The sequence below is a fragment of the Hippocampus comes genome, unplaced genomic scaffold (genome assembly GCF_001891065.2).
Source record: "Hippocampus comes isolate QL1 unplaced genomic scaffold, H_comes_QL1_v1.1 scaffold59, whole genome shotgun sequence".
Classification (NCBI taxonomy): Eukaryota; Metazoa; Chordata; class Actinopteri; order Syngnathiformes; family Syngnathidae; genus Hippocampus; species Hippocampus comes.
In genome coordinates this window covers 1339368-1361975 of record NW_017805406.1, presented here as the reverse complement: position 1 = coordinate 1361975, position 22608 = coordinate 1339368, and the positions used below count along the sequence as shown (strand labels likewise).

The window sequence follows — 22608 nt, the reverse complement described above, 5'->3', positions numbered from 1 at the left end:
ATCTAAAATAGGAATCGTTCCCGATCCTCTGTGAAGTGCCTTAAGATGTACTCTCGCGGCCAGGAATTCGGAACTGACTGAAAAACACACATAATATTCCCAAATGTACTATTTTCTCTTGTAGTCAGTTAAAATGTTTTTTTTTTTTTGTTTTTGTAAACAGGAAGGTGAGGAATAAAAAAAGGTTGAGAATGCCTGATTTCAATCATCATGCAGAATCGTTTCCAACCAACGGTAAGAATGCAATAAAAACGCCCCTGACCACACGTCATTCTAGGACCAGCACACCCATGGTTACATTGATGCTTGTGAGTCCCTATTGTGAAGAGGCTCTAACTGACATGGTGGGGGTGGGGGGGTGGATGCTGCAAGTGAAAAGGCAGGTGCCAGAAAAAGGCAAACAAGTCAGTCAACAAACTGGCACGGACACCCTCGTGCCAGGTGCTAAACGTGACCCCGTAGCTACATCTGCTCCTGGCGGGAGACGACATGCGTTTCCGTTGTAGCCAATCAGCTCTCGCCTCAGCAGTCACACTGTCATCCACCCGTCATCCAATGCCGCAGCTTCCGCAACAGCAAGACGATGAATCTGCAGCAATTCCACGCGAGCTGAGACCAGACTTGATGATAGAATAAGGTTCAAGTTTCCCTTCTTCCTCATTCCACTTCCTGGGCTGTCAAATCCACTAAAAGAACTCAGCATAGTCTGAGTTAAGAAGAAGATTATTGCTCCTGAATAAATCATGCACAGGCAAAGAAGCAAAAAAAAAATATATCCTTTTCAATCTCACAGCACCCTTGTTTTTCATAAGTCCTTGTATTGAATGCAGTAAGAATCTGATGGGGGACATGCTTGCCAAGCCAAATTCAGTGACTCATGCTGGAGTTGCTCTTCAACAACATCGCTGCCATCATTTCTCCTCATGTGACAGGCCGCAATGTGCCAAGTTACGCCGAATCCAGAGTAGGATTGATCAAACAGAAAATTACCAGCCGTGCTTCATTCCAGATCTTTGAACACCTGTCGTGAAAAGAGCAGGCAATTTCCCAAATATCGTCTGATTTTGTCCAAATCTGACATAAAAAAAAAAAATAAAAAAAAAAGTACATCGGTATATAGCTGACTTTAAATCCACTTGCAGACTCGGCTGCTTTAAAAGCTTGGAGCCACTCTGGAAAACAAGTGGCATAATGACCCAGATTGCAACGTAACCTACAGTACGCTGCGGGTGTCGCGGTTCTGACTTCAGAGCTCCTGGGTATGTGTTTTACATTGTGTAGATGAGACTATTTTATTTGAGAACAAAACAAAGCACAAATCCTATACTCGCCCAAGGTGGAACTGGACAAAGATCTCAATAGTGACCTTTTTTTTTTTTTTTTTTTGTGAGCGTGTGCGTGTGTGTGTGTGTGTGTGTCTTCACCATCCAGGGACATAATCCCTGTTTGTCCGTGCGGCTGGCATGCAATTGAGTCACGCGTCAACCCTGATTAGAAGCAGCAGTGGTCCGCGGGCCCCGTTCCTCTCCCAGAGCCAGGAGAGGGAAAGGCCAGGGCCACCACATCCAGTCTGTGGATGTGACCTTGATGGGCTATGATAGAGAGGAAGCGACACAATTCGCAATGCCACACAATATCTGTAACCTTCTCCTCGCCGCTATGCTTGCGCAAGCCACTGAGCAAAGCCAGACACAGACACGCACACACACACACACACACACACACACGCACACACACACACACACAGCACACACACACACACACACACACACACACACACACAGACACACACACGATGTCAACACTGTCCTGCCATTAATTCCAGCAGTCTCCTCCTTCATGCCATCCAATCATCCATCTCTCTTTGCATATTGGCTGCTGCCTTTGTGTGAGGTATCTTAATTTCAAATATGATTTCCTTTTCATGCTCAGCAGCTGCTATGCTAATTTAAAAGCGATAGTGGCTTAAAGGGAGTCCAAATATCCAGCTGAACGAGCAGTCGCCACATACCATACATTCAAATTCTATTAAAGAAACCACCTAAGAAGTAACAGTATGCACATTACATCATTTTTGTCTTTGGTCTTCATCACCACGACCAACTACAAGAACCTGATGGCGGCATATGTAGGACTACATAGGAATTACCAGAATACTATCTTTAACCTTTGATAAGGTGTACTAAGTGGCTAAGCTGCGGCGCGACGGCACACTTGTCATCACTTCACCTTGTCGAAAAATGATTATGTGTTATTATATCATGATCTAACTATGCCAGTGACATAAGCGCAATACAGATTTCCACAACATAATGGTATAATAGGCAAGGAGACACATTCCACCGTGGTCGGTGAACCGATGAATCTGTCCATGATATCTATCAATCTATCTATCTTGGGTATCCATCCGGAGGTGCCAAAGAAATAGGTGCTAATATTCAACAAGCAGGTCGACGAGATCCCAGTATTTCCTGGGTAGGGCATTTATCTGGACCTGGATTTGTATGGTATCTATCAATCTATGGTATCAACCAATGGTATCGGTGTATGGTATCATTCTATCGATGGTATCAACCCATCTATCTATCTCTCTCTCTTATCTATCTGCAAGTCTTGGTGGAGTTCTGCTGACGTCATCTACATTTACACAAACAGCTACAATCACTGAAGGCACAAATGTTGACAGATGTCTGGTGAGTCAGGAGACAAGAGCGTTAAAGACGCCACTGCAAGACCAGAATATTTACTGAACGGTCAATGGTATAGTGGTTTTGCGGTGTCAGACTGGAGCTGATACGGACAAAAAAAAAATGTGTTCTGAGCTGAGAATACACTACTCATGGGGCATGACTGTTGAGAAAGCAAGTTCAACAAACAGAAAAGCCAGCCGGTGTTGTACAGCAAGCTAAATATATAACAATACGACAAGCTGAAACACTCAGCATTGCATGAGTTTGCTTTTTCTTTTTTTTTGTTAACATACTGTGTAGCTCTCATTGAAGGGAGCGCACTTAAGAGGAGATTTGCTTTGAAACAAGTGTGTTACTGAAGCCAGGAGAGAATGAGCAGTGTAGCCAACCAGAATAGATGTATTCTACAACAGAACAGCGATGCAAAACACATACAGTGAAAACACAAGCGGGGGCTGGGTGGGAGCTCGGGTTACCCGATTCAGGTGGACAGGAAATCAACGCTGCCCAGTGGAAAAAATAAATAAATCCCCCCGACTCTGGTGAAATGCAGTGCGCTATAATTTGCATAGCAAATATGGGAGAGGCAGGAATGAACGGTAGGATGCATCAAAGAATTACGGGAGCAGTCTTTTGACTGATTTGATAACGACTTTACATAGACACAGAGGTGGGAAGTAATGTGCCATATTTATTTGTACTTGGCAGAATATTTTGAGTGCAGCATACGTTTTACTTTTACTTGAGTCTTACAGGTATGGTGAAGAAACATTATTATGTTGTACTGAGCTACCATCATGCCAGTTGTTCTTTACCACGCGGGTAGTCGGGTTGAACAATCTTCTGTCATGCTCCTTGCGAGTGTTCTCATTTTGTATTTGTGCCTTTGAGTGTTTGGCACATTTAATAAACGAGTTGAAGTGCCATAGCGACCGTCATTACTTTTTTCACATCACTCAAGAAGCCATGATTCCAAAAAAAAAAAAGTCAATCAAGCCACTCAAAAAATTCGAATGTCAGGGCACTCGTAAGTCAAGGTCCCACCATATCACAAAGAAACATCAATATGATCAGTCAAGCTACACTATATTATATTATTATCCTTGGTTTCTTATCAAGGTGCTCTGAAAATATAAGCATGGTAGCTCCGTTTAAAAATATTATTTCTAGATTATTTTTAGAAATTCAGTTTCTTTATTCTTCTGTAAAAATAGTTTTGGAATATGGATATGTAAATGTATACCTAATAAAGCAACCAGTGATTGTACATGCATTGAAAAAGTCAAATACTTTACATCTGGGCGTGAAATGAGCTTGTTTTTTCCATTCTTGCTGATTTCCATCCGAGAACAATCTCACATTTACTGACAGCCGCCCACGTTTGTCATCTGTTTGACAAGTATGCGCAGCGATGCAAAACACATACAGTGAAAACACAAGCGGGGGCTGGGTGGGAGCTCGGGTTACCCGATTCAGGTGGACAGGAAATCAACGCTGCCCAGTGGAAAAAATAAATAAATCCCCCCGACTCTGGTGAAATGCAGTGCGCTATAATTTGCATAGCAAATATGGGAGAGGCAGGAATGAACGGTAGGATGCATCAAAGAATTACGGGAGCAGTCTTTTGACTGATTTGATAACGACTTTACATAGACACAGAGGTGGGAAGTAATGTGCCATATTTATTTGTACTTGGCAGAATATTTTGAGTGCAGCATACGTTTTACTTTTACTTGAGTCTTATGGTGAAGAAACATTATTTTTTTTATGTTGTACTGAGCTACCATCATGCCAGTTGTTCTTTACCACGTGAGTAGTCGGACTGAACAATCTTCTGTCATGCTCCTTGCGAGTGTTCTCATTTTGTATTTGTGCCTTTGAGTGTTTGGCACATTTAATAAACGAGTTGAAGTGCCATAGCGACCGTCATTACTTTTTTCACATCACTCAAGAAGCCATGATTCCAAAAAAAAAAAAGTCAATCAAGCCACTCAAAAAATTCGAATGTCAGGGCACTCGTAAGTCAAGGTCCCACCATATCACAAAGAAACATCAATATGATCAGTCAAGCTACACTATATTATATTATTATCCTTGGTTTCTTATCAAGGTGCTCTGAAAATATAAGCATGGTAGCTCCGTTTAAAAATATTATTTCTAGATTATTTTTAGAAATTCAGTTTCTTTATTCTTCTGTAAAAATAGTTTTGGAATATGAATATGTAAATGTATACCTAATAAAGCAACCAGTGATTGTACATGCATTGAAAAAGTCAAATACTTTACATCTGGGCGTGAAATGAGCTTGTTTTTTCCATTCTTGCTGATTTCCATCCGAGAACAATCTCACATTTACTGACAGCCGCCCACGTTTGTCATCTGTTTGACAAGTATGCGCGTGTGTGTGTGTGTGTGTGTGTGTGTGTGTGTGTGTTTCCATCTTTTTTTTTCCCATATATACAAAAAGAAAATGATTGGATGTTGAAACTCCACTGCACGCCTTCTTGAGTGGCCCACCCTGCTGAACTGACGCCACATGGAGGCAGCAGCTGCTTCCTATGGAGGCGTACATGCTCGGATGCAGCTTGAAGCTTTTGCAATCTCATCGGAGACCAAGTTTTTCAAGGAGGGGGGCATAAGTCGGACTTTCTCCTACCTTTATCTTGGTTGTTAGTCTTTTCCCCGCAGAACCCGCCCCTCAATCCACCCGTCCCCCTAATAATAAATAGGCTACCAACGGCATCTGAGGGAGCCTGCATGCAGCACCTTCACCTCACTTTTAGGCCAAATGAAGACAAGCCATGAACATGTGCATCGCACAATGGGATCACTTGGCTCCTGTTCAGGCTGGTGGCTGAAGCCTTGATGCAAATCATCATCCAGCTCTGTGCACTGCATGTCTCCCGGCATGCAATTAATACGCGACCTCAACCTTCTTGTTTGTGCTCCTTTTTTTGGGGGGGGGGGGCAGCAGCACGCTCTTCCCCAACACGGATAAGAAAACACCTGCCTTAGAATTGGATCACGTCTGGCTTTTTTTTTTTTTTTTTACACGAGTTCTCAAGCATGGCGACATCTCATGGAGGAAAAAAAGTGTCTATCACTCACGGAATTGGAATAGCCCGCAACAATAACAACAACTCCGTAGTGATGACATTCAAAAGACACACACGCACATATAAAAAAAAACGCGGCAGCGTTTTAGCGGAATTAAAGCTCATTAAGAAGGTTCATTTTGCGGCTTAGAAGGTTCATTTTGCGGCTGGAGTGTGGGAGGTGCGCGATGTCGTTACCTGTGCCTCAGCCGGCGATCCTACACACAAGCGAAGGGTTGCTTTTTTTTGTATTCCGCCCGGCCAAAAAAACAGCACCAAAGAAGAAGAGGCAAAAATAAAAGACCCTGCATCAAGGTAAGATAAAAGCATCAGTAGGAAACGAAGCGTTATAAATCTTCAGAGTTGTGATGGTCGTTCTTATCTGCTGTATACGTGGAGGAAAAAGCGAGAGCGAGGGAAGCCCGGAGCCGCTCCGTGCAGACAAAGATGCTTCCTCTCCTCCGCAGCATCCCCCTCCTCCTCATCCTCAGCATTGGGGGGCCGCCTCTCCCCTGACACTTGATGCTAACAGTTGGCGAGGTAGCTCGGCCGGGTTGAGGGCGCGGTCAGTCGTCGTGGACCAATGGAGCTTCCCACCCCATCAACAAGCGTCAACGTTGCCACGGAGGATTTCCATGAGCGTTCAAAGCACTTGGGTGGGCAGAGTGCGCGTTGCGCCTCCATTCTAGCACAAAGTTGGGGTCGTCAAATAAGAAAAATACATTTTATTGAAAGCAGGTCCAAACTAGGCGCTGTTTAAGTACCCACGAGCAAGCCCATCAAAACTACAGAGGTCGGTCTTTTAAAATGGTGTGAATTTTTGTTCAAATGTTTCTAGTAGTTTTGGATTATACTACAGGCTACGCTACACCGCCGCTAACAAGCCCTGCTACCGCTATAGCGAAAAACCGCCAGTACTGTCATTTGGATATCTCCCGACATAAACACACAGCAAAGACTTTCGGTAACCTCCACCAACAACCTGTGCTAAACTCAACGCCTGCCCTGACGTCCAAACATTTTGGTTTTCGTTGACATGTATCACTTCAACATAGAGTACTTCCTTGACACCAATTACAACTTTATTTGCTAGGCCTTTGCCGCCACCTTGTGGCGTCTTAGAGCGTTAAGCGAACAAAATGGCAAAGGTGAGTTTTTCAGTAAGTCCAGTACATTCTTCCCTTTGGGCAATTTAGCATCTTCAATTAATCTAAAATGTGTGTGTTTGGAACATAGGAGGAAGACGGAGTGCATGCATGGAGAAGACCGAAATGCAAATTAAATAGTGACGTGAAAATATTTACAAATGCAACTTTTGTCCAATTTACGCTATGAAGTGATTGGGGGGAAAAGCTGCTTGGAATATCTGGTAAAAAGGTTGAACATTTGCCATTTCTGTCCAAATGTTCTTCCAAAATGAAAAGAAGAAACCAGCAGCAGTTTGCAAGAAACATTAAGTCGAGGCGGGATCGGACCCCTGGGTTTTGACACCTCTGATTTAGCTTTCAAGCAACATGCATGATTTTGGAATGTGTGAGGAAAGTCAGAGTACCTGGAGAAAAGCCACAAAAGCCCCGTGGAGAGGACGAAAACTCCATACGATACGATTCAAACCCTGAATCTCAAATGTGAGTCAGACGTGCTAACGAGTTAGCCACCGCCCTGAGAGGATATTCATTGAACAACATTTATTATAGCGGTTGTAGTTTGCACTGGTTTAAAACTGCCCTGCAGCACACCGAGAGCTCTTTTTGTAAGATTGTTTATATGGTTTACACAAAATGATCCGCGACAAATGCTACGCCACTGAAAAGCCCAACCACATAATAAAGATGTTGTTAAACGCATACCTCTCTGAAAGCGACAATCAAAACAAAGCCTTGAGCCATGCGCTTTCATTTATGTGGGTTCATCTGTTGACTATGTGTGCAGCATCCTGATTTGCGTAACATTTTTTAACTCGGTATTTTGGAGAAGCAACACATCTATTATCATCCAAATATTAAATAACACAAATAATGTCAGGGTTGATAAGAGGGGAACCATCTTTGTACGAGGCCACGTGTACGCCGCCATTATCTGCAATGTAAGCTTGCGCCGTTGATCCAGATTGTGCAGTTGGCAGCGATTTCAATTTTAATTGGCTAATCGCATTGAAAAAGTTCAGACACAACTCTGCCAGAATCCCATCAGATCGAGTTCCGGTACGGTATGTAGGATTGTATGCCATGCCGCGGTCTCCAAGTGAAATAGTAGAAACGGATCAAATGGTATACATCCTTGAAGCTGTTCATCATTGATTTCCCAAGTTGCTCCAATTGTGGGAAGGTGATGGTGTTGGGGGGGGGGGGTCCCTTTGAGCGCTCTTTTTATTTTATAAAGGCAGGATTTTGATTCTGCTCACGTATTGACTCTTATTACATTGTTTAGGTGTTCGGTGAGTTTATATGTCAATGCCACAAAATAGGAAGGTGGCACGAGTCGATGTGGACTTGGTAGGAAGACACTTGACAGGCAATTACGAAGTCTGCAACTGGAAATATTCGGTTCAGTCCCATCTATCCCTGTCACACATTTCCTGACTGGAATGCATGAGAACAGGCATCCGGTTGTACTGCATCAGATTGATATCAAATCGGCCATGAAAACCCAGACGATAACGAAATCCAGTCTGAAAAGAACACAAGTAGATGAAGGATGGAAAATGATGCAAGAACACAAAAAAAAAAAACCAAACATTAGCGTAACGCAGGTTGAGATATTTTTTTTTTTGGGGGGGGGAGAATATTTTACCTTTCAAGTGACAGCGCAACCCCCTAAAGCCTTCCGAGGTGTGCTTTTAAGGGGCCGAGCCTTCCCTGCGAGAGATAAAGTCAAAGCTATCTTGTATTTGAGGATGACGTATGAATTATGTATGTGCTCAAATGTATTTTCCTTTTTTTTTTCTTAGAAAAACAATTCAGCCTGAGTGCGTAAATGGGGGAGAACACTTTTGCGGTCTCATCTAAAAATGCAGACTTGAAAATTTTTTTTTATGTATATTTGTCATATTTAATATTATAAAGGCTTTTTGTCGTGCAATTAAAATAACATTGTTTTTGGGGGTTCTGGTATTTTTGCACAGACTTTGTGCAGTTCTCTTTATTCCCATTTAGAAATTCCAAGAAAATGATCACAAATTCCAAAGCTTCAAAGCAGATTATAGCATCAGACTTTTTTTTTTTTTTTTGCTCGATTAAAATCATCACAAACGCATGGCAGGTTGAAAAGTTCAAAAGTGTTAAGCACACAGATGACAGCCCATGTTTATGTGGATATATTTCGCCGGTAGTTACGGCTTAGCAAATGTTACATTTAATGTCGGGATTTGATCCTTTGCTGTGCAAAAGCTACTCGTTTTTAGTCGTCCGTCACTGATATGCTCGTAGAAGCCAAGCGAACGTATTAGCATCAGTTTCGACATCTACCCTTGAAACTTTGAGATTCAGGTTTCGCAAAGCTGAAGAACTTTCACACCAGTTTCCCCGTTGAGGATGCCACGCGCGCCAGCCGACCCTGCAAACATACAAAACGTACAATGCCATTGTCAAAGTCGTAATGAGACCGAGCGGCATTTCAAATCAAAGCTCGGCCTTGCCCAACGTCGCATCCTTTCACAACATCAGATATATTTTAAATGAAACTGGCCAGGCAGAACTATCAGACTCGGAACCCTCGGCAAAAAGTACAGATAATGCAAGCCTGTGTTTTACTTCCGTGCACATAATTATGATTGCGCTCAGTCAATCAGCAGTTTTCCTGTTTTGCCTCCCTTTGGGATGTGATCTTTCTCAGCCCCATAAAAGCGAGAACGTTACATTCCCCCTCTACCTCTTAGCGTTGTGCTGGCAAAAAAATAAAAATTGCTGCGGCTGCATGAGCTCCCTAAATTCATTTGTTGATCTTTGGGAATTTGATTTTGTCGGACTTGGAGTCGCTACAGTTTGAAGCCAAGGAGACACAGTGGATTTGACTGCCTGGTGCAATTAGGCCACGAGTTGGCTTCGTACACAAGCTGCAGAAATCAAAACAAGAATACAGCCACGTCTCAAACGGAGGCTATTTTCAATCACTAAATAAAGTTATGTGTAAATATAAACATACCGTGCGGCATACAAAACTAAAGCGGTCCGCCGGAGAGTGAACGGCATGAGATTTTAATGGTCGTCCTCAAACTAAAAGAATGCAGGCGTCAGACGCACACTGCAAAGTTCCACCAAAGCCAAAGCAGTTGAGCACTCCGTGTTCATTTACATTCAAACGAACACTGGGCAGCGTCAGGTTGAAAGCGCGGAAAAACGGGCCTTGTCGCTTCATGTCCACTGGCAGTCACTTCTAAGCTTCGCTCTCACAAACAAACATCCCTAGTAGCCAAAAACGCACGGATAGACACAGCCGGGACAACGTGCGACGTAATGAGCAGAAGGACCGAAGGGAACGGTTGACACCGGCGTGAAACAAAGCATCGTCGGCCGAGGGAACGTTTCCCCAACAGAGAGCGCGGGCAAATTGTTTTGTGGTGGATTCACAATTGTGATTCAAAACTCTCCAGACTGTGACACGATTTTGATGAGGAACTCGTCGTGAAAGCGAAGCTCGCAAGTTTGGTTGTTTACCTGCAGCGGAGGTGCAAACTGCCCACTTCTTGTCCTTGCGTCCTTGCTTGCACTCAAGTGAAGATTTACCACCAGGTGACAGTGTTTCTTTCGTGCTGATCACAGAGCAGCCAACGTAATTAAATCACTTGGCATGAATTTAACAACATTCCTTGTCACAAAGTTCAGCTAGGGGGAGAAAAAAAAACAAACAGGAAAGAGATGATTAGTATTCTTCGCCCACATTGTCACTTTAACCCTACACAGCAGCGAGACTGTAATGTCATTACATTACATTGAAATAATATTCATCTACAAGGGAAAAAAAGTCCTCTATTCAGTTTCGAATGTAGCAATCGAGAAAGTGAATAATTCACTTTCGAAATTATTCCCGACAAAGCCTGGTTTTGCGCTTTATTTTGAATTTTCTCTCCCTTTGTCGAAGTCCATAATGAACAGTTCAAAATCCGGATTCCGTTTGAATTAGCAGTCAGCATTTGTACAAGACCTTTAGACTTTGTCCAGAAAGCAAAAACACATTTCAGAAAAAGCCTACTAGAACAGCTCTTTTTTTTTTTTTTCCTTTAGGAGGTGCCGCGTGTTGACCGGTGGCATTTTAAATGGTGTCAGGACTGTGCTGACTCCCATCTAGCCATTTGACTTGACAGCTGCAACCCAGCGATAAGAGCCACCACATTGTTTATTTTCACTTCTGCGAAGTGCCCCTTAAAAAAAACAAAAAAAAAAACCTGCTGGATTCAATTTATTAAAAAATGATTTGAAAAACATGGCGACAAGAAGGTGAATTGTTCTTGTTAAGTAACATTTGGACGCCCCTGCAGATGTAACATGTTATCGTGAGAGACAAGCTTTCAGATACATTTACGATACGTGGGTGCAGAGAGCTTTTCATGGAGCCCGGTTGAGAAAGGTGTTGATTCATTTCATTCAGACTCGGGTGGGCGCTGGGGCTGGGGGGTGTTCTTGAACTGTACTGGGCTGTAATGCCTGAATTTGCCTAATATTTGGACCTGTTTACATGAGGTCATGATGCTTTACAGAACATTACCTCTCAGTATAATGCAATTCAATTTTAAGGGCTGAAAATAAAAAAAGGGAGCGTCAAGTCACATGAAAAAAATGAAAATGCCGAAGCAGGTTAGGTCATGTATCTCTTGTATGTTGCCCACTTTCACCCAAAGTCCTTCATTACCTAAGCAGGAATAGTAATTAGCTTCCTTTGTTTTTTTTTCGCGCAAAATATTGACACCGTGATTATCGTAATGCACCGGCGACCATCGGCGGCTTGGTTGAGCTAATAACTGTGATTGTCGTGAGTTAATCGCTGATCTTTATTAACAACCGAATCCGCTGCTTTCATCATCGAGTCAAAAGGTTCTGCTTGATAAATATAAACTACGTGCCTATCCGGCCGGAAACTCGAGTGTGGTCTATAAATGCTTGATGCACTATTTGACAGAACAGCCAGTAGACATGTAGGAACATAATTTGCTCATCATAATGGACAAATCAGGGACACGCCAGCTTCAATCTCCGTCATCCGTTATGTGACGGTTCCTCCGTCGCAGGGGTCATTGGCTATGCGGGGACGTTAACGTAACAGCGCGGAGGGGATTATTAAACCACATAAAATATTGTATTTTGACAGCCTTTGCCATGAGAAAAAAAACATTTATGAGTCAATCCGCCAGAGTTGTTCCTTTGTGCCGCGGCACTTGGCAAATAACATCCCCCTTTGTCACTCATGTCTTGTCCAGTGCGCTAAGGGTTGGGAGGACGTGTTAATTTTACCCCCCGCCGTGTACTTTTACTGTCAACTTGTAATGAAATCCACTCCATGTTGACAGTAAAATAACAAGCCAAACCAATTTCCAAAAGCCGCCTTGCAGCTCGCCGACAACGGCGTCTTCCGACGCGGCGCTTGCGATCCGCGGGTGTTGTCTGCTGGCTCCAGCTGACATTAACGAAGATATGCCTTTCAAATATCATGGCCTTTGGGACTGGGTCAGAGTTACTATTTATAGAAGGTCAAGACTTTACGAATGTTTGGCTTGCCAGTGCAATAACTCAAAATAGAGCGGGCCTTCGTAGCTCGGCTGCAGATGATTTGGAGTCTGATATGGCTGCGGGCTGTCGAGTGAATGCGATCTATACACAGAGTCTGAATCACCGCTGAGCGAGGACTCGTTACAGTACTGCAATAGCAAGACGTTGATGATGTAAAAGCACGGTCAGTCATCACCGAGTCTGGAATGGTTGCCCGCAACGCAGATGGCTCCAACGCCATCCGGCAATTTGTAAATATAGCATCACCTAGCAATACGATAATTGGCGGATTTTTTGCCGTGCTTTGCTTCCGCTAAAAATAAATAAATAAATAAATAAAAAACAAATACGTTGGTTGGGATTTAATATACCATCTGCTAACTTGGACATTGCTGCCAATGACGAGAGGCAAAATGAGTTAGCCACGATAGCTGCCAGACATCCGCATCACCGGCACGTCTCCCGGCTGGAACACCTTTGAAAAGTTTACCCGAGCTCAGGAGGTATAACAATGTGGCTAATGACGAGCAGAATCGTAAACAAATGATATTTAGGTATCATTATTTTCCAGAGTCTTCATTATTTAAGGATGAGGGCTACAGGAAAAAAAAAAAAACCCAACATTTTTTACTTGCAATTTTTTCTTCTTAACATGCGGTAAACAAAAAGGACTATTTTATGCTTCCTCGTAACTCAACCCCGAATTATGTTGCATTTAATTTTATGCCTTTTTTAATCGCATTCCCTGAAGGTTTTATGACCACTTATCTTACGCCTTGTGCAATATTTATGTTCATGCGCTGGCATATGTAAGAATTTGTGTCAGAGCCTTTTTATTTTCCCGTTCATCTACACTTGTCCCTCTTGTCGCTTGAATGTTCTTGACTACGTGTAAAAGCGCTGCAGTAATTGCGATTCCCAACTGAGGATAAATTTGATGAGTCAATGGTGAGGTCCGATTCCTCTAATGTCATCATCCATGAGAATGAGTGTTGGCGAGGCCTTTGATTTAAATGTCACTCGGCGTATGCTCCGCCCTTCACCACATCTACAAACTAGTTCCTCCCTCTTTGTCATATTTATAGTCGCGCCTTTAAAAAGCTGAACCCAACCCCGCTTTGTGCTGCCTCTCTATCTGTGTGTCTGGGCCTGGTGGCGCTTGCTTGACGTGAAACGTTCTCTCCCAGAGGTCTCAGCTAGCCAACCCTGAGCCGCCATGTCCAAACCGTTGTCCGACCATGACAGGAGGAAACAGATCTCTGTGCGAGGCCTGGCCGGTGTTGATAATGTCAGCGAGCTGAAGCAGAATTTCAACAGGCACCTCCACTTCACGCTGGCTAAAGACAGAAATGTGGCGACCAGGAGGGATTACTACTTTGCTCTGGCCCACACTGTGCGGGACCACTTGATCGGCAGGTGGATCCGAACCCAGCAGTACTACTATGAGAAAGATCCCAAAGTAAGTTAAAAAGTCCTAACACGAGTGGATCATTGAGAACCAAAGTCATGCGACCTGTCTTGAATGCACCGGGCTAAAATATTTGCTGTAAACACCAACCTTGTTTAAGCGGAAATCCCGCCGATAAATAACAGGCACGTTTCATTGCATACAAGCAAAAGGGTTTGTCATTCCTCAGCTGTATAAGAGCAGGCCGGGTACAATCTAATGCCAGGGCATGACATTTAAACTTCGCAAGGGCTTCTTAGCAGTCTGCTGCTAAGCTTCCATTCTTACGGTGTGCTGAAACATTAAACCTCTCCGTGACCTTCTGCTCCTATTCCGCCTCACCATAAAGCACACAGCCTCTGCTTGTCTCGCACGAGCACATGCCTCCAAGGGCACTGGATTTCATATCTACACCCCCCCACCCCGACCCCCACCCACGGCCGCCTCCATACAGGTGCATGGCACGCACCAATAGAGAGAACCCGTACTTACAATAGTAAACTGTCACATACCTAATTGCAAATTGCGGTTTGGCTCCCAAGTGAAAGCCATATCAATTATATTTACATGAAGAGAAAAATGTTCTTTGCTATTTAATGTATCGCTCTGCAGAATAAACGGGATTTCTTTTTTTCTCTCCCACCTCCTTTTGTTACATCCAAGAGAGTCATTGTTCTGTCACTTAAGTGCCTTTTGTGTTCACCCAAGCAGGGTGACATTTACTCGAAGAGTGGAATACATTTTTAGAACAGGTTTAATCCAGCCTCGGTGGGATGCAACCTCACACTGAAGCACCCGACCCTCCCGACTGTATCGACCTTGTTCGCTGCTGCAGACTGAAAGGTCAAAGGTGAATTCCTTGAAAAGAAACCTTGAACCGAGCTGTGAGCTCGTGTGCTGCAAAGTGACGGTGACAGCCGCTTGATGTATTGATGATATTTATAAGTATCCGTTAAAAAGGCAACCAGGACAATTAGACTAGCAGGAACTGAGGAAATTGACAAAATCAAAGTCGGCTAAGATGTGCAACAAATCCGAACTGAACTCCGGCAGTCTTAAATTCTGTTATGAGTATTTCATTCCATGACAACAACTACTGTTGGCGAACCGCTCCAGAGTTGAACTCCACAAGGAAAGAATATCACTCTCAGGCTGACCTTTACAACGACCTCCACAGCAGCTATTTTTGCCAAACCAAAATGTTGCCGTTATGTAATGCAGAATGCAATTTGTCCCCTAGTCCCTTTCCCATCTACCCTCTGCTTTTGCTCTTCAGTGTGCCTCCGCCTTCTCAATTTCAGAAGAGGGGGAGAAAAAAAATAAAAATCAAAAAATCAAACACCTTAAATGGCAAAGGTTAAGCACTAAACAGGCCCAGGTGGAAGATAACTCATGCATGCAATGTGATGGCAATAAGTGTTTTACGAGATACTGGATGTCAAATATGAGAGGAGATTGCATTTTTGCTTTCAGTGAGTTACAGTATTTGCAGTCACCTATTTGCAGATTTTTTTCCCCTCCCGTGTTATTCGCACAAACATTTCCTCGTTTGTGGTATGTTTTTTCCGCGATTCCCTGCATATTCAAATGTTAAACCTATTATAATAAATATTGTATAAAATATGATCCTATTTCCATTCGGGCCCTGTCGCTATCTCCTGCGAATGATGGCGGTCAACTGTATAACACTGATTCACCTCACCGGCTCCCTCTAGTGGCATGCAAAAGAATCCCTGTTCAAGTGCAGTTCAACGACTTCACTAAATTCCAAGATCGTTCATGATTGTCGTACTTGGAGAATGAAGCATTTTTAGGTCGTACTTGATGTAAAACGGTGATGCATACTCACTATATATATATTTTTTTAAACACAGCGTCTGTACTACATATCTCTGGAGTTCTACATGGGCCGCACCCTCCAGAACACCATGGTGAACCTCGCACTGGAAAATGCCTGTGATGAAGCCACATATCAGGTGCATGGACGACGGTTTTATCCTTTTTTAAACCAGCTTCTACATTATGAGAGGGTTCCTTAATATCAGCCTATGTGTGCACTCTGGAATCTTTAGTTGGGTCTGGACATGGAGGAACTGGAGGATATGGAGGAAGACGCCGGTTTGGGAAATGGTGGACTCGGCCGTCTAGCCGGTGTGCTTTTTTCTGACCTTTACCCGTTTGAGTTATTCAACTGGTTATTACAGCCATCCAAGTGCTAACATTTTGAAGAACGATCCTTTCAGCCTGTTTCCTGGACTCCATGGCGTCCCTTGGCCTGGCTGCCTACGGTTATGGTATCCGCTATGAGTTTGGTATCTTCAATCAGAAAATAATGAACGGCTGGCAGGTTCGTAACATTGGTAATCTCCCTGTTTTCTTTGGAAAGAAAAAAAAAAAACCAAAACGTATGGTGTATTCCTGGGTCTTATTTCAAGACAGATGTGGGTTTTGGAAACCTAATGGCATAAAGTGAATAATATCTATAATTATGTGTTATCATTATCTCGTCTTGATTGTCCTTGTCATTTTCTGGGTCTGAGTCAGCTCGGAAGGTACTCACCTAATGAGTGTTTTTCACTCGCAATGTCATTATCAAGGTTGAAGAGGCCGATGATTGGCTGCGCTATGGCAACGCCTGGGAGAAGGCACGTCCCGAGTACATGCGCCCTGTGCGGTTCTATGGCAGGACCGAGCATCAGCCAGACGGTGTCAAATGGGTTGACACTCAGGTGAGGGGGGGGGGGGAAGAAAAAAAATATTAATAGAGCTATCAGGAGTCAAATCTACGAATCTGAAAGGTCTCTCTCTTCCTGTGATGTGTTGGCAGGTAGTTTTGGCTCTGCCATATGACACCCCAGTCCCCGGCTACAGAAACAACGTCGTCAACACCATGAGGCTGTGGTCTGCAAAGGCGCCATGCGAATTTAACCTTAAAGACTGTATGCGGCTTCCTGACAGTTTATGGTGCTGCAACATAACAATGCGCTCGGAAGGTTTTGTAAATTCACTTGTTTTTGTTGTTTTTTTTTTTTTTTTTGTGCAGTCAACGTTGGCGGCTACATTCAGGCTGTGTTGGACCGTAACCTGGCGGAGAACATCTCCCGTGTGCTGTATCCCAATGACAATGTGAGAAAGGAAGGCTAATTAGATTTTTCTTTTTTCTTTTTTTTTTTTAATTCAGATGACATGCTATTCCAGTACATATGTTAATCTTAAAAGATGGATTTCCATAATCTGGACCGCAAGGGCCGCAGGGTCTTCATCTCCCACGGCCTTTGAAATCTGACATAAAACCTGACCACCACGCGTCGCCTTCTTACAGGCTCCAGATGAAGGATTGACGTGATAACCCCAAAGCTTTAGCTACAAACGGTGTCAGGGCAATATATGTCTGAGCAAGTGAGGGCAGAAAGCGGTTGACCCAATATGTAGGCACCGTTTGAATATTATTTTAGCCAACACGCATTGCTTTTGGGTTATCTTGTCTATTTCAATCGACAAGAATGTAGTGATGAAACCGAGTGAGTGCATTGTGACTCATTCAGCTCGAATGTGGACACAAGACTAATTTCTTTGCAGAATGCTCAGCCATGCAATTTTGGATCGTCATTCATTTATAAATGTCATGTTGAAGTTCACTCCAAAATATTCTTTTATGCAAAGCCATAAATGATTTGATGTTTTTTTTTTTTTTTTTAAATGATGCGTGTAAGGGACAAAAACATACTCAAGTGTGTGTTTTCTCAGTTCTTTGAGGGCAAGGAGCTGCGTCTGAAGCAGGAATACTTTGTGGTGTCTGCCACCTTGCAAGACATCATTCGCCGCTTCAAGGTCTCCAAGTTTGGCTCCAGGGAGATTGCTCGCACAGATTTCAGCAAACTGCCTGACAAGGTGAAGGGAGGAAAAAAAAAATGTTTGTGTCAAATTGAAACACCCCATTCGTATGTCTTTGTGGTTTGCTTAAAATCGCCTCTGTCGAATGTGTTCAACGCATTGTGGCGGAATCGCGTTTTGTTGAATTGGCTAATGGCATTGAACAACATTTTGTTTATTCAGGTCGCCATCCAGTTGAATGACACTCACCCGGCTATGGCTATTCCTGAGCTGATGAGGGTTCTGGTTGATGAAGAGAAGCTTCCATGGGATAAGGTCAGCTGAGCTTTTTTGTTCATTACCACCAGAATGAACCATAAAGCGCTCTAAATAAGTCACATCTTTCCGTGCGCATAGGCCTGGGACGTGTGCGTGCGTACTTGTGCCTACACCAATCACACAGTCCTCCCCGAGGCTCTGGAGCGATGGCCAGTGGACCTGTTTGCCCATCTGTTGCCCCGCCACTTGGAAATTATCTATGAGATCAATCGTCGCCACCTAGAGGTGAGTACCGCATATTGCAACTTGCTGTCATTTGTGCTGCTCTGCACATTGCAGCTCCGTTTGACCATAAAATGCAAGGGGAATTTGTTAAAGCCACGAGTAAAATTATGCAGGCCTGGGGGGGTGTAAGTTTTCAGAAAATTAGATTGCAGACTTAAGAATCATTCGCTGTCTCAGTTTCACATGGCTTGATTCCCCAGTTCAGACCTTTGGGGCACCAACGGCAGGTCCTCTGTTTCTCCACTCCAGTGAATGAAGTCAATGCGACTGATTCTTTTGCGGCCCTGAAGCCACCAAATTAAACACCGTGCCCTTTTTCCATCAGCCACATATATTCAAAAGATCATGGCTTGAAGACAACATTTTTCAGACACAAAATTTCAGCAGGAAATAACTTGGTTTGAGACCTGCCTCTGTCTGTGGCTCACAAATCCGTCCTCTCTGTCAGTCCGGTTTCACTGCCGAGATGCAGACAGACGCTTGGGGAAGCAATGTGCCAAGCCATGAATTAAAGTTGAAAAGTGAAATGAAATTTCATTTATCTGTGCGACATTCACAGCGTTTCCAAATAAAGTTGGGGCGTGCTCCTGCCGTGCACAAAAACAGCGATGAAAATGATTCTATGAATTTGCATTGAATGCCCTTTTATTTGGCAGAACGTGGCGGCAAGGTTCCCCGGCGACAATGATCGTCTGGGCCGCATGTCCCTCATTGAAGAAGGAGGACAAAAGAGGATCAACATGGCCCATTTGTGCATTGTCGGCTCGCACGCAGTCAATGGCGTGGCCCAGATCCACTCAGACATCCTCAAAGCGACTGTGTACGTTCGATGCGGTCGTCGCAGGCCATGCACCTTCGGCCGTGAGGCATTTTATTATCGCCGTGTCCTGATTTATGTCTGCCCCGCAGCTTCAAGGACTTCTACGAAATGGAGCCGCAGAAGTTCCAGAACAAGACGAACGGCATCACCCCCCGCCGCTGGCTGGTGATGTGCAACCCTGGCCTGGCTGAGGTCATCGCCGAGGTGAGCGCTGTTTTTAAAACGCACGTAGCTCACGCCGATATCCCGGCGTGCTTTGTGCGTCAAAGACGTGGCACGCAATCAGTCGTTTTTTTTCCGTTCTTGTCTAATCAAGAGAATTGGAGAGGACTTCATCCGTGACCTCGACCAGCTGGAGAGTCTGCGCAAGTTTGTGAACGACGAAGCGTTCATCCGTGATGTTGCCAAAGTGAAGCAGGTGAAGTCAAGTTCATCTTTTTGATCGCTGTTTGTTCCTCTGGGCTCAATCTGTAAAGCTCCATGATGTGACTTTTACAGTCTCCGCAACAGTAGGGGTGCCTGTCATTAAGAGGATTCGGCTTTTGTTGACGCTTTTCTTACGGCATTGTTTTGCTCAACAGCATCTACAACTATCAGATGAGCTAAAGTCAACCTTGTTATTTTTCAGGAAAACAAGCTCAAGTTTTCCGTGCACTTGGAGGAGCACTATAAGGTCAAGATCAATCCGAATTCCATGTTTGACGTTCAGGTCAAGAGAATCCACGAATACAAGAGGCAGCTCCTGAACTGTCTGCACATCATCACCTATTATAACCGTAAACAGCCACTCAATTCACATTCCGACGTGAATGACTCGGTCGGGCCACTCCGGTGCTTAAAATCTCCTCATATCGCTGTCAGGAATCAAGAGAGAGCCAAACAAGCAGTGGACACCGAGAACCATCATGATTGGCGGAAAGGTACGTGCCTTCGAATCGACCAAATTTCACCCGTCGTGGAAAATTGGGGCGTTTGCACATTGTCAGCTGACACAAAATGGAGACAAAAATGGAGTGCCCTGCTTGGCTGCAATCAACAAGCATTTGATTGCACCTCGACTAGTTTGTGTCTTCACAACAACATGATGTCATCCATCTGAGGTTGCGCGATTGCACAAAAATCTTAGTTGTATGCCCACCCAAGAATCTCCGTTAAAAATTGCCCCCTAGTAAATATGATTTGAGGGAAGGCAGCTTCCGAGGCTGTTGTAAAATCAGGTAGAAGAGGTCAACAAGCGTCCCGGATGAAAGTGATGGTGTTCGACTTTGAGGCCCCATTGTCGGCAGGGTGGGGTGAGATGGGGGAGAGCTTGTTTGCAGCGGTTAAACACAGCTAGCGTGACATGTCATTTGTTGCAGGCCGCTCCCGGCTACCACACTGCCAAGATGATTATTCGTCTGATCACAGCTATTGGCGAAGTGGTCAACAATGATCCTGTGGTGGGAGACCGGCTCAAAGTCATCTTTTTGGAGAACTACAGAGTCACTCTCGCTGAGAAAGGTATTTCACGCCTCAGCTGCTCTCATCTGCTTTCCTTGCACATCTCGTGGTTCCTTTGGCGCCCAGCAAAGATGGTCGTCGGCAGTGGTATCAAGCATAAGGTTGGTGGGCCAAAGCCGGCCGGCTATTAGCTTCAATCTGGCCCGCAGGAGGCATTTGAAAAGGGTAAACAAAAATACATTGTGGTGTCTGACATTGCTGTGCCTTGACAAACAATCACTTTGAGCGCTTACAGTATAACGCACGCATCGGCACGTTTTTCCGACGCGATCTGAAGTAGCTCTTAACGTTTTGTGAAAAGAATCTTTTTTTCCCCCCCCCTTTGCGTTTAAAACACAGAGAAAACATCAACTTCTTGTCATCGACATCACCTGTGTGACAATTTTATTCGTTCGGGCCACTTAGCATCAAGTTTTCACTTGAAGCACAATTGACACCCTTGCTGTAGAGTCGTCGAGCGCTTACCTCTTGTCATCTTTCAGCCATCCCGGCTGCCGACCTCTCCGAGCAGATCTCCACCGCGGGCACTGAGGCCTCCGGCACTGGCAACATGAAGTTCATGCTGAACGGCGCTCTGACCATCGGAACCATGGACGGAGCCAATGTGGAGATGGCTGAGGAGGCGGGCGAGGACAACCTCTTCATCTTTGGCATGAGGGTGGACGACGTTGACGAAATGGACAGGAAAGGGTAAAGGGTCAACTCCCATCTGGCCAAATCTTAAAATGACACCAGACACTATACGAAACTATATACTGCATACCCACAGGATTGTGGAAAATTCAAAATAAGTACACGGTTGTGTTATTACTATATAATATATGTGTTATTATTTCTATGTGGCCCCGCCCATAGATACCACGCTCACGAGTACTACAATCGCCTGCCTGAGCTGAAACAAGCCATTGACCAGATCGCCGGGGGCTTCTTCACCCCAAAGCAGCCTGACTTGTTCAAAGAAATTGTCAACATGCTGATGAATCACGACAGGTAAAAAGCATCTCATATCGAAAACAGCCATTAACGTAGAACTAGAAACTCGCATGCTGGTAGAATTACCACAGAGACTAATTGTGTACCTGCTGATTTTTTTTTTCCCATCGCCGAGTTAATTGTGTTATTTTTCCGCACAGATTTAAGGTCTTCGCTGATTATGAAGACTATATTAAATGCCAGGAGAAAGTGAACGCGCTTTATAAGGTCTGTGCAAGGCAATGTGCCTCGATTGTAATTGTAATGAGTATTCGATTCAAATCATCACGAATAGGTCGCTTTTTAACCACTAATGGGATGATCATCCTCTCTCCAGAACCCCAAGGAATGGACCAAGAAGGTGATCTACAACATTGCCGGATGCGGCAAGTTCTCCAGTGACCGCACCATCGCCCAGTACGCCCGTGAGATCTGGGGAATGGAGCCCACACTGGAGAAACTCCCCAACCCTGACAAACTACTCTAAACTGCCCGCATGACGGTGTCATCAACATTATCGTAAATGTGAACTTGTCTTAATTTCCAAGATAGAAGCGATGCCAGGTGCTCAGTCCATCCCAAACGGTTCAGCCGCATTTTCAAATAAATTCTATGCGCGTCGACTCACGGCGGCACAAACAAAAACCCTCAGCGACATTTTTCACGTCTCTTGCATTTGTGCACAAAAGCACAGCTTGCAGCCACGTTCGAGGGGTGCGCAGAATGCAATTTCGTTACTGTGAAGTTGATCAAGGAGCTTTGCGGTGGGCTTTGTGAACTGACTGGTGATTTTTTTGTTTTTTTTTAATACAAAAATCCCAACGGCACTCACACCCAAACTCATTCGGAATAAAATATGATCAAAACGCCATAACGGCCTGGGTGACTATTTTAGTTATTTCCATTTCACTGTTGCCCTTCAACGCATCGAGGTTTTGTAATCCCAGTACCGATGGCAATAAAGAACACGGACAACCTTATTACGGATGACGTTTTACGATCAGAT

General features: G+C 44.2%; 2 protein-coding genes across 12 annotated transcripts in view; one reads left to right on the top strand and one right to left on the bottom strand.

Annotated features, from left to right (window-relative positions):
• Positions 1 to 16590, bottom strand: part of LOC109517839 (neurexin-2-like) — a 125478-nt gene extending 108888 nt beyond the window's left edge. For 10 of the 11 annotated variants that reach the window (XM_019873239.1, XM_019873248.1, XM_019873245.1 and 7 more), the window contains exons 1-3: positions 16494 to 16590; positions 9253 to 9340; positions 5984 to 6470 (exon numbers count right to left, since the gene is read on the bottom strand). The gene's annotated coding sequence lies outside the window, so the exon portion shown is untranslated. Of the gene's footprint in view, positions 1 to 5983; positions 6471 to 9252; positions 9341 to 10440; positions 10609 to 16493 lie in introns of all 11 variants that reach the window. The other variant, XM_019873241.1, reaches the window with a different exon arrangement.
• On the top strand, positions 13594 to 22582 carry pygma (phosphorylase, glycogen, muscle A). The gene is made up of 20 exons (XM_019873254.1): positions 13594 to 13945; positions 15808 to 15909; positions 16006 to 16084; positions 16177 to 16280; positions 16531 to 16662; positions 16761 to 16872; positions 16977 to 17059; positions 17681 to 17824; positions 17990 to 18082; positions 18164 to 18310; positions 18967 to 19130; positions 19220 to 19334; positions 19447 to 19548; positions 19759 to 19906; positions 19992 to 20050; positions 20489 to 20630; positions 21113 to 21320; positions 21486 to 21620; positions 21764 to 21830; positions 21940 to 22582. The coding sequence occupies exons 1-20, from the start codon at positions 13703 to 13705 to the stop codon at positions 22087 to 22089; spliced, it is 2529 nt and encodes an 842-aa protein (XP_019728813.1). The 5' UTR covers positions 13594 to 13702; the 3' UTR covers positions 22090 to 22582.
• The last annotated feature ends 26 nt before the right edge of the window (positions 22583 to 22608 follow it).

Coding starts and splice junctions, on each gene's coding strand:
- pygma (XM_019873254.1), top strand. CDS start 13,703: ATGTCCAAACCGTTGTCCGACCATGACAGGAGGAAACAGATCTCTGTG. Junction 16,663..16,760: donor TCAAATGGGTTGACACTCAG/GTGAGGGGGGGG, acceptor ATGTGTTGGCAG/GTAGTTTTGGCTCTGCCATA. Junction 17,825..17,989: donor TCAGCAAACTGCCTGACAAG/GTGAAGGGAGGA, acceptor TTGTTTATTCAG/GTCGCCATCCAGTTGAATGA.